The 11,569-nt window shown below is 38.3% G+C and overlaps 1 protein-coding gene across 1 annotated transcript in view; it reads left to right on the top strand.

Annotated features, from left to right (window-relative positions):
- The window catches only part of LOC134540129 (CD109 antigen-like), a 487,552-nt gene that overhangs the window by 469,683 nt on the left and 6,300 nt on the right, over positions 1-11,569 (top strand). Inside the window, exons 33-40 of the mRNA XM_063382655.1 lie at positions 26-128; positions 1,663-1,854; positions 3,935-4,121; positions 5,045-5,274; positions 6,656-6,817; positions 8,723-8,916; positions 10,430-10,604; positions 11,204-11,309. Coding sequence (XP_063238725.1) covers positions 26-128; positions 1,663-1,854; positions 3,935-4,121; positions 5,045-5,274; positions 6,656-6,817; positions 8,723-8,916; positions 10,430-10,604; positions 11,204-11,309 — 1,349 coding nt within the window. The remainder of the gene's footprint in view (positions 1-25; positions 129-1,662; positions 1,855-3,934; positions 4,122-5,044; positions 5,275-6,655; positions 6,818-8,722; positions 8,917-10,429; positions 10,605-11,203; positions 11,310-11,569) is intronic.

Consider the following 11,569-nt stretch of genomic DNA (forward strand, 5'->3'; position numbering starts at 1 on the left):
GTTTGTGGTTTATTCTTTCCTTCAGGAACCAATCGGACTCCAGCGTATGGCTCACGGCCTTCACCGTCCAGTTGTTCCAACAAGCGAGCTTCTACGAGTACGAGAACTTCATATACATTGATCCGGAGGTGTGTTTGCTGGGACAGAGTTCTGTTGGAAACTTGTCACAGCCTATTGGAATCTCTTGACAGCAAAAATTAAATAATAATAGGTGTAAGGCAGTAGCTTGATAACTGTAATTTTGTATAATATTGATGTGTGATACATACAGTAGAACCCCAATTTTACTTTACCGCTTTTTACGTTTTCTCGTTATTTGCACCATTTTATTTCGGTCCCATTTTAACCTAATTTGAAGCAATGCAATAAATTCCCGTTGATTACAACGCACCTACAATCTGCTTGCCGCAATTTACGTTGTTTGTTTATGCTGTACCTACACAAATTTGTTATTCCCTTGTGTGTCACGTACAGCATCATATGAAGATAACATTTCTGTGTAAAATACTGAATCCAAAATAGTGTTGGGAACACTAGCGCTGTAGCTCCTGAATTTTTCGATACACTCTTCCATTCAAAACTTTATTGACAGTCTTCCAATACTGGTCTAATAATGGTAGACTTTGAAAAAAATGTTAGCACGTGAAAATAATAATTTTTTATACAATTCTCGTATTTTACACTTCCCTGCATTTTACATTTTCAGACACTCACTTGAATAGTGTAAGAAAGGGTTTCTAATGTATTTTTGTTCGATTAATTCTCATTCAGTTCATCATTTTCCATTTCATTATTAACTTAAGTTTTTATCCATCAATTTTTAAAACTTAAATGGAAATGATGGAATTCCCTGTAATATTTCTGTAAAATTCATTTGTGATTGGCTGATTTTCTTTTTTATCTTCTACTAGGTATTTTTATTAACTGGTATCCTATTCAAAGCAGAGAATATTTTTTGTCATCTGTGCAAACAATTATTTTCATAATAAAATTCCGTGTTCCAGTGGGGACGTCGTTTACTTTCTAAAAGATGTATTCGTGTGCAGTTTCGTACCTTTTTTTACTTTTATGCATAATGTTGCTTCTTTTAGCAACCTTTCAAATTTACATTCCTACATTCTCCTAATTCACAGTTACAATATTTTTCTAGCTTATATTGGCTAGCATTATTCTTGAGTTTTAATGTACCATTTCCTGCGTATATTTTTAAAAGTGCATTATTGTGTCAGACAGATTTGTATAAAATGTGTGTTCTTTTCACATGAAATTTTAATTGATAGTTTTAAAATTATGTAGATGTAATATATTAGTATGTATAGTTAAGACTCCTCAGTTTTTTTGTCCGTGAAGACAGCATCCTATAACGATGTTCAGGGTTTAAATGTGAGGTACATACTTAAATATGTACCTTCTCAAGATTTGCTTGCTGTGTAACAAATCTTCCACAAACTAAGTGACGTGCTTTTGAAAATGGTTTCGATGTTAGTTTTTAAACATAACAAAAGGGAATATGAATTTTTCAGAAAGTATAATTTCAGGGTTTGTAGAACAATGAATTACATGTAAAATAAATAGGTCCTTAAAAAATACCGTAAATTATGAAAAACGGTCCTGACAGGGCCTCGGAGAGTGTTTTTTGTTCGACGCCGCTGATGCTCGCAGGTGATAGCGAGCTCCGTGAGGTGGCTCCTGAAGCACCAGACGCCGCAAGGCGCGTTCTACGAGGTGTCGTGGCTGCCGGATCGCAAGATGAACGAGTCCGTCCACTGGACCAACGACGACATCCGCTTCCGCAACATCTCCCTCACGGCCCACGTCCTCATCACGCTCGTCATGGTGCGGGATCTCACCGGGGTGAGTGTGGGCGCGTTCGGCACCTACAGCCGACCTCAAGCAAGCACTTTGTAACTGAGTGGCCAAACTCGCCCAGTTCTGTACGTTCGCATCATTGAGTGTGCAGTTTAGGTGTGTGTTAAGCTCTGTATATTACATTTTTTGAAGCAGAGCCGAACCAAATACTCACAAAAGAATTTTTAAGTTGGAATTGAATTTTTGAATGAAAGGTTTTTTTTGTTTTTTACTAGTATGCTAAGATATTAGTAATAAATAAACATTATTATTATTATTAGGTGTAAGATAATATAAGATTAAAAATAACTTTGTCATTAATTACAGCACATACAGAGTTATTATTTTTTACACAAAATTTGCCCTTTTAAATTGTTTATAATATATTATTTAATTAATTTTTCATCCCCCAAGTTGCACTAAAACTGTAACACAAAAAGGGTTGCTTAATCAGACCAAATCAGTGAATGCTGCAACCTTTGAAGCAAAATATTGTTTTGAAGACAGTCAAAAATATTTTACTGACTCCATATTTTCAAAAATTCGTCTACCCCAATGAACTACATTTTAAAACATGTCCTTACATACAGCACTTAATTGAAAGCTTTAATTTAAGTACAAAATATTGTATTTGCAATTTTTCTAGAGTCCAGAAATTTTAATGTGAATGTTTCCAAATGCCTTTGCGAGCAACGTTGATACATTATAATTACTAATAACATCTTGAAATTCAAACTTCCAGTTTATTCAGACATACCGAGATGCCTTAATCAACAAAACGTTGACATAGAATCACATCATTATCATCATAATAACAATCATCACCATCATCATCAACATCATTTTCCTCCTCCTCTGTGTCCGGCTTTGTACATCGCCGTCCATGTTCCATCGTCATTGTCTTATTCAAGTCCTGTACTCCTGCTTTTGCTATGCCATCTAATTCCTGACCATGTCTCACCTTGTAATTGTCAACATACTCCTCATAAACTTAATTCCTATTGCTGTGATCTTCCCAGCATGTCTCTTTCCTACGGTCCGAGTCTCTGCTCCATAAGTGACAATGGGCACATATTAGGTATTGTAAAACACTTGTTTTTATTTTAATGGCACCTCCCTCTTCCGTACAATAACTCTCACACACTTGTGGACTTAACATCCTCTTGTCCTCTTAACTATTTCCTTCTTGATTTTGCCCCATCCGTCGATTTACACTTCCTAGATACACCATCCATATCAATGCATCTCCTTACTTCATTTTTGTTTCTTGTCATGACCATCACTTCTCTCTTTTTTGTGCTGGATCTCATACTACATTTCCTTACTTCCTCACTTCATGGCATTAGTTGCTTTTGCACCTCACCTCCCTTTTCTCCTCGTGCCATCAAATCTTCAACTAATAGCATGGCTTTCATCTTTTCTTCTCCCCTGTGCCAATATTATTTATTTTCATGGCACCAATCTTTTTTTTTAATTGAATGAAATAACATTTTTGTGTGTGTTTTTTTTTAATTCTAAGAATTTATTTTCACTTGTTGATCACATGATAATACTTATAGATTCTTCAGTTTGTATTTTCCCCAGACCTCCATATTTCTAAATCTCTCTCTCTCTCAGTCATCACGAGCGTTACCTCGTGCAACTTCTGTCTCGCGCACGGTGTGCTCAAGTTACCGCGCCTTGTGTATCGCGCTGTGCCAGCCCGTGCGTCTCATCTTCATCGCTTTGCGTGCCGCATGGCTGCCTAGACGCGCGTGCCCTGCAGTGCCGTCTCGCCTTGCGAGAGTAGCACCCTCCTGGGGCCCAGTTGTATTCCTCCGCTGTTCCGTATCCCCACCCCCACCCCTTATCCAAGCTTGTGCCCTTCCGGGCAAGATACTGCGCATTGTTCCTGCTTGGGGGCCGGGCGATTACTGCACTCTCCTCCTCTACGATTTCCCTCGTGCGATCAGATTTTTCGTAACGCTTGAAAAATTTGCAGCATCCTCTGCAGAGAAGTTATCACTTCACGATGTGACGTCGTTCTTGTAAGTACTGGCGCTGTGGGACGTGAGATGCCCGGGTGTCGGACTGTCGGTGCTTGCAGGGGCTGGGCTCGCAAGTGTCCCTGGCGGAGCTGAACGCCGTCAAGTGGCTGGACAGGAACATGAACCTGCTGGAGAGGTTCGGAGAGCCGTACGAGCTGGCCATCGTCGCCTACGCCCTCATGCTGAGCAAGTCATCCACCGCGGACACCGCGTTCAGCCACCTGGCCAAGCACGCCCGCATCGAAGGTGAGTCGTAACGCCCAGTCGCAACGTGTCCGGATCTCAGTTCAGCCTTTGAATATATATACTGTATAGAAGTCGCCAGCCCAGGTTAAAATTTCTAATACGGTTTTGAGGTAGTTGGTTAATTCACCGCCGCAATCGCCACCGTCTCTAGGGCATTGACTCGTGGTGGTCCCTAGCGGACAAGTGTCGAACTCTTCAAACACCCCCTTCCCCACCCTCCCGTTGAACGACCTTGAGCTGCAGTGAATGTAGGGTGGGGGGTGCGGGGAATGACAGCGGGCGACAGTGCTGCGCTCTAACGTGTAAATAACAACCTAAGACGATACAGGGTGTTACGGCAGCGCACTGCAGCGGCGAAGTTCCCAAGCTGCTCTTCATACGCTTCTGAAAAACGTAGAGTAAATCCTATCCACTCGCGACTTCTATACAGTATATATATTCAAAGGTTTAGCTTTGTCAATATTGATTCTTTCCTCCATTTAGTTTATGAATATCGAAAAATTGTGACGGGTCAAATCCCAATTTTCTCAAATTCGAATCCTAAAAAGTATCTAGAATATACTCCTTTCATCTGAATCTAGGTCTCAAGGTTCAAAAATAAAATAATGTACAAGAAGTTTAAAATATTAACTTATGGTGTTGAAACATTCAACCCTTTAAATGCTTGTTTCATTAACTATATTTCCAGAATCAATTTATATTGTATTTTTGTTTGTATGATTACATGTTTAAAGTACACATCGTGGGGGGTACCTATGGTAAACTTCAGAGTTTATAAGTGTAGAATTTTTTAATTTACTTTATTTCTTCCAATTTTTTTATTCTAGTGTTTTTCCTCAAACACTGAATCCTTTGAATACTGAGGAGTTGATTGTCCCATCCCTATTGAAAAGTAAACGACGGAAATGTGTGTGCGTGCTCAGGTGGGCTGATGTACTGGGGCAAAGAGGCCGTGCCACAGCCGCCGTACAAGATGGAGAACCAGAAACCCTTCATGCTGCCGCGTTTGCCGTACAAGTACGATTCGTCCAACATCGAGGCGACGTCGTACGCCCTGCTGACGTACGTGGCGCGTCAGGAGCTCTACACCGACCTCATAGTGAAGTGGCTGAACTCCCAGAGACTGACGGATGGTGGCTGGGCGTCGACGCAGGTTTGTTCGTCGAAACGATTCATCTAGACCACGTGCGTGCTGATGTGGTTAGTGAACGCCCATGGTGGTGATGTCTGAATTATTCTGCACCGTAGGTACACAGTGGCGTATCCCTTTCCCCTTAGCCCTAGGGATCTCGTGTTGGTGGGGTTCGTTTTGCCCTAATGGGGTTCGTACACCATCAAATCAAGCACGTTAAACTCATTGCAGTTTTGTTTGCTGAATAATGTTTAGGTACACAAGAAAACACTTGAACATGTTACTGTAAGATTTGTAAAATTATCATGTATGTATTGGTTGCATTCCAGTACATTGATTTTGTACATTTTAATCAAAACTACTTGTAAAATAAAAAAACTAATCTTTACTTTGTTTTGCCCTTGTTGTAAGCTTTTGTTATTTTATCACTTTTGTTCATGCTATGTCAACTTTCATCTGGCTTCTGAATTTGAAGCAAGTGCAGCTGCTTGTATTAATTAATGATATAATGAACAAGTCATTAGCTCTTTCTAGTTCACCATTTTGATTTTGGAGACAACTACTTACCAACTGTATTCACCCGAAAATAAGTCAAACCTAAATAAAATATGAACCCCAATTATACAAGTCAAGGTTCTAAGGAAGAAAAAAAACTATTAACTTTCTTTACAGAATAGCAAAAAAACTAAATCTGAAATATTTTTTTTTTTTTACTTTCTTACCAAAATATCTGTGAGAATTAAAAATGCTTGATTCATTTTCAGTGTCTTTAATAATGTTTGTATTCATTATACCAAAACAATAAATCAAAACTCATAATTTTAAACAATTTTTTTTAAACATTTTTACATTACAACTGCGTAACATTTCCCCCCATCACCATCACTCTGAGGGTCATCACTCTGCTCACATTCTCTTCATCACAGCACAGCATGTCATCTTCAGTACCATCCATGGCATAGCAATTTACGTGCTTCCATATTATGATGTGTTTTGAAGTTCTGTAAGCAGAGTGCCTAACCTAAATGGTTGTTGAAATTTTTGGCCCCCAATTTTTTTGGTGGTCTTTCAGCGAAAAATACTTGTCTTATTTTCGGGTGAATGCTGTATTTTCTTCTAGTTTCAGCTACTTAAAGTAATCACAACCTTGATTATTTTAATTTTACTGCACTATTTTTCTTTTATCAGTCAACATGAATGCCAACCATTTTCCCTTGTACTTTTTTTTTTACTGAAAATTATAATTTTTACTTCCACATTTTTCTTGCGTGTTTTTTTATTTCCAAATTAATTTCTTGTCACTTCTTCATCTGTCCTGATTTTAACGTCAGTCGGAATCAGTTCTCGTGGGTCGGTCCATTCCGTGCGGTGTTGTTCATCCGGTGTTTGTGTGGGGATGCAGGACACTGCGGTGGCGCTGAAAGCCTTGATAGAGTACACGCAGAGGGCGAGGATACGAGACGTCTCCTCGCTGACGATCACCGTGGAGGCCACCGCTCTCCCCGGGGAGACCAAGACGCTGTACGTCAACGACAAGAACCGGGCCCAGCTGCAGACCTTGGAGGTGAGGCGTCGGTTGAGGTGTCTCGGCATATCTTCAGCAGGGTTCCCGCATCCTGGGAAGTCGAGGGAAAAATCAGGGGAAAGGTCAAGAAAGTTGAAATTGGTCGAGGAAAAGCCAGGAAAGTTTAAATTGGTCAGGGAAAATCCAAAAAAGTTTGAATTGATCGGGAAAAAGTCAGGAAAGTTGAAATTGGTCGGGGAAAAGTCAGGAAAGTTGAAATTGGTCGGGGAAAAGTCAGGAAAGTTGAAATTGGTCGGGGGAAAGTCAGATAATTTAGTACTTGAAATCCTGGAAAAGTCATATGAATTCCCCAGTGGTAATAGTTTGCGTGGGAAATTTCATGCTCCATTGTGCCATCACTCAGACTCTGGAAAGAATTTTTTATTTAATGGTATTTTAGCGCATAGTCATCCACACCATAAAATGGTCTATGCAAGGTTCTGTTGGAACTAGCACAGCTGTGGAGATGCTGGGGGCTGGATTGTCTTTATTTCTTTTTAACAAAATTGAAAAATTACTAACATATTAAAAAAAAAAAAGTTAAGGAAATTTGTAATTTTGGTAATGGTAATGGAAAGACATAGAAAATTCAAGGAAATTTTATTACAGATTTGTGCAGTAAACCCAGTCTTTTCATTTTGGGTCTGACCTTAGGTGGTCTTTTCTGTCAGCAACTTCAGTCAGTAGTTTCACCCGTTCCAACTAGCAACGTACAGTAAACTAAAAAAGCCCTTTAACACATTTTTAACAAATGCCCGAATTCACTTGAAACAAATCCTAATGCAAGTGGCACCATTAGTGCAGGATTTCAGAATGTGCCGAACGGAATATTGCTGTATGAGTTATAAAAGTGTCTTCTTGACTAGGATAAAACAAATGTTGTGAATAGATGGCATATATTTTGCTTGTGCTGTGTGCAAGATTACAAGTTTGATCAGTATGTCAGTATAAAGTAAAAGAGAAAAACACCAATCAGTAAGGTGTTTTATTATTTAAGAAATATGAGCACACATGATGCTGTTGATGACATTCACAATCTCTCTCACTTGCGAGAAATATTTGTGTCCAAATTTATCCACTTTCGACTCAGGTTTGTAATGGGCAAAAGACAAGTGACCTGACCATAATTTTTTTATAAACTTTTAATATCTAGAACCAGCAATAAAGTATAAATTAAAGTATAAATACATTCCTTCAGGATGTTTTAAAGTCAATAATTAAATTCAATATACAGTACTTTCATCATAACGTACAAAAACTGTGGGTTATTTCACGTAGGTTGTAACGAGATTTCATTGTGCAGTAGAGTCTGCTAATCCGGTCTAGAAGTTTTAATCACCAAAAGTCCAGATTAAACAGAATTCGTCGCCTGAGAATTGGAGTGTTCTATGTTCTTTGAAGTTTGAACTGAGATATAAGCATTTGAAAGTTCAAATAACTATGAATAGCATGACATAGAACAAAATAATATTGGTCTTAAATTAAGAACAAACATTTTTATGTGCGTAGACGTGTGTGGATATAGTACAAATAAATACTAATATTAATTTCGTGTCCATAGCATAAAAACCTAAAAAGTGGACATAGAACACTCCAATACTCAGGCGGCGAATTGTCCGTAAAATGCACATAATACCAGTTTTAGATGTATAAAACTATAACAAATGGATGCATTTTTTAAAATAAATACAAGTTTTTTTTACTGTTTGATTTTAGTTTTAATAGTACTAGTTATGCAGACCTCAGTTTTTAAACTAAAAAAATTAGTAATTCCTACTTTTTTTAAAAATTTCTGACCGGATTAACTGGATTTACAGAGGATCGGGGTCAGTATTAGCAGGGCGCTAATTGTAAACCGTGAAGTATTTGTCGAGACGCGGCGTGACTGGTGTGTTCCGGCCGCAGATCCCGGAGGCGTGGGGCACGGTGAAGGTGCAGGCGAAGGGGGCCGGCTACGCCATCCTGCAGATGTCTGTGCAGTACAACGTGGACATCATGAAGTTCCAGACCCAGCCGCCAGAGCGCGCCTTCGACCTGCGCATCCGCCCCAACTACCACGGCCGCAACCAGTCCCACATCACCTACCACAGCTGCCAGAGGTCCGTTCGGTCGAGACGCTCTTGTCTCGCACTCCGCGCTGGGTTATTCACGATCTCGTGCCGTTGCCGTCAAACTCCGCTAGTACAAACTTGAGGTGGTCATGGACGGGGACGCACCACAACGCCGAACGTACAATAACGCAGAAAACCATAATGCCGAATGCCAAATTGACTACAACGCCACAGTTAGAAAACTGCTGTGTACCACAACGCCGAATTACCACAACGCCGAAATACATTAACGCCGAAAAATGTCATTGCAGGACTGCCACAAAGGTTAGGTTAGGTTAGGTTAGGTTAGGTTAGGTTAGGTTAGGTTAGGCTAGGTTAGGCTAGCCTAGGCTAGGTTAGGTGGTGGTACATTTTTCGGCATTACTGTGTTTCGGCGTTGTGGTACACAGCAGTTTTCTAACTGTCGGCATTGCGGTCAATTTGGCATTCGGCGTTATGGTATTCGGCGTTATTGTACATTCGGCGTTGTGGTAACGACCCGTCATGGACTTCTTAAGAAAATTCAAATAAAGCAATCAAAACTCTCTAAAGCATTCACTGTTCTGTTATTCTGAGTGATTTGGTGCAATAGTAACACAGTGGACACTTGTTCAGAAGGACTTGGGTGTAAATTCTGGTGTAACCTGAACCTGATTTTTTTGTTTTCTGTGGTTTCTCCAAACTTATCACAAACAAATGCTAGTATGCATAATTCTTTTTCCTAGCCCATGGCTGAGTGTGTATAATTACTGTGATTTGTGGTAATTGTGTGTGTCTGTCTCCGATGACCTTACCATCCAATTAGACATAGAGCCAAAACAAAATTAAATTTAAAAAAAAAAAATGTATGTTTTTTTTTGAAGATTTTCAAAAGTCAATTAGTTACCTGAGACCAAGGTACAAGTATTCATAACTGAATAGTTTTTTTCTTTATTGAATTCATTGTGGCTACTCTTTATTAGTTTATAGTCTGTTTTTCTGCAGAGTAGTAGTTCTTAGTCCTTCCTTAGTCACATATTCATATGGCATTGGCATCATGGCCAATGAGACAGGCCTTTAAAATATGTTACTTGTAGCTGCCACTCTTCTTTTAATTTTCTACGCTTTATGCTGTGTGTATCACAGGGAAAATTTGTATAAACAGTGGAGTCCTACTTATCGGAACCCTGCTAATTCAAAAATGTGGCTAATCCAAACAAGTGATGTGACAAAAATATATTAAAAAATTATTTTATAATTTATATTTTAAAAATTATATGTGTTGCCATGACCCAATTTTGTGCTTGTAAAAGTAATATATGCTGTGTTATGTGATGAACTATATGCTTTTAGAGATGTATTTTACTACACACTTTTGCATTACGGCAGTTATACTTCTAATCTCAAAATAGGGTAATCCTTATGTTTGTTGGCCCTGATTAGTTTGGATAAGCGGGACTCCACTACTGTAGTTTTGACTGCACATTTTTCACTGGTTGACATCAAAGTGTTATAGTCGGTGTGTACATCTTGCGTGGCCCAGGTGGACGAATGTGAACGAGTCGATCCGTTCTGGCATGGCCGTCCTGGATGTGGCCATACCGACAGGCTACATCATCCAACAACAGGATTTGGATGCTTACATCTTGTCACGGCAGGTGTACAACTTGCGTCGAGCACGATTCCTGGAGCGGAAAGTTCTTTTCTACTTCGATTATGTGAGTCAGTTGGTATTTGGTATTGATTAGGCCTGCACAAAATACATATTTAAATTTTGAAATATTAAAACAAATAATTTAATATTTGTAATTCATTCAGTTTCATGTAATCTCGTATAAATATCGACATTGAGGCTTAGACATATAAATGAGTAAGTATGCAGTCTGGATTTTTTTTTTTTATGAGTTAAAAGCAAGCAATGAGCGAGTTGTAACTTCTTCAAAAAAGATCCCTAACATTATTATTATTATTGTTGTTGTTGTTGTTGTTGTTGTTATTATTATTTTGAACCATATTAGTGTTAAAATCTATTGTCATTGCATGTACAAATCTTTCTTAAAATATGACATTTAAATTTTAAAATGTCATAAAAAAAGTGACAAAAATAATTTCCCACTTTAGCTTTTTAAATTTGATATCCGTACTCGAGAATATTTTGATGATTGTATTCAGATTTGTTTTGAACTAAAGAACTGATATTTGCACAGGCCTGGTAGTGATAAATTTTCTCAACAGATGAAAAAAAAAATTAAAATTTGTGTATTTTTAATGTTTGTTTATTTAGTATGGTTAATGTCAAGTGTTCGTTACATTTCAGTTGGACATGACAGACACGTGTATTAATTTCACAATCGAGAGGTGGTATCCTGTAGCGAACATGTCTCGCTACTTGGCAGCAAGAGTATACGACTACTATGCTCCAGGTATGTTATGGATAAAACTAGTAATGGGTTGAATCCAAATTTTCTTGAATTCAAATCTGAATCTAGGGCTCAATGGTAAATAATAAATATTGTACATGAGATAAAAATAAAAATTTGTTTGACTATGGTTTTAAAGTATTCAGCCCTGTACTTGTTAGTTTCACTAACTAAAATTCCAGAAGTATTTCATATAATTTTATTTACATAGTTAATTATTAAAATAATTTAATATCTGGGATAACTGTGATACTATAGGTAAT

Source organism: Bacillus rossius, chromosome 16 (genome assembly GCF_032445375.1).
Source record: "Bacillus rossius redtenbacheri isolate Brsri chromosome 16, Brsri_v3, whole genome shotgun sequence".
Classification (NCBI taxonomy): Eukaryota; Metazoa; Arthropoda; class Insecta; order Phasmatodea; family Bacillidae; genus Bacillus; species Bacillus rossius.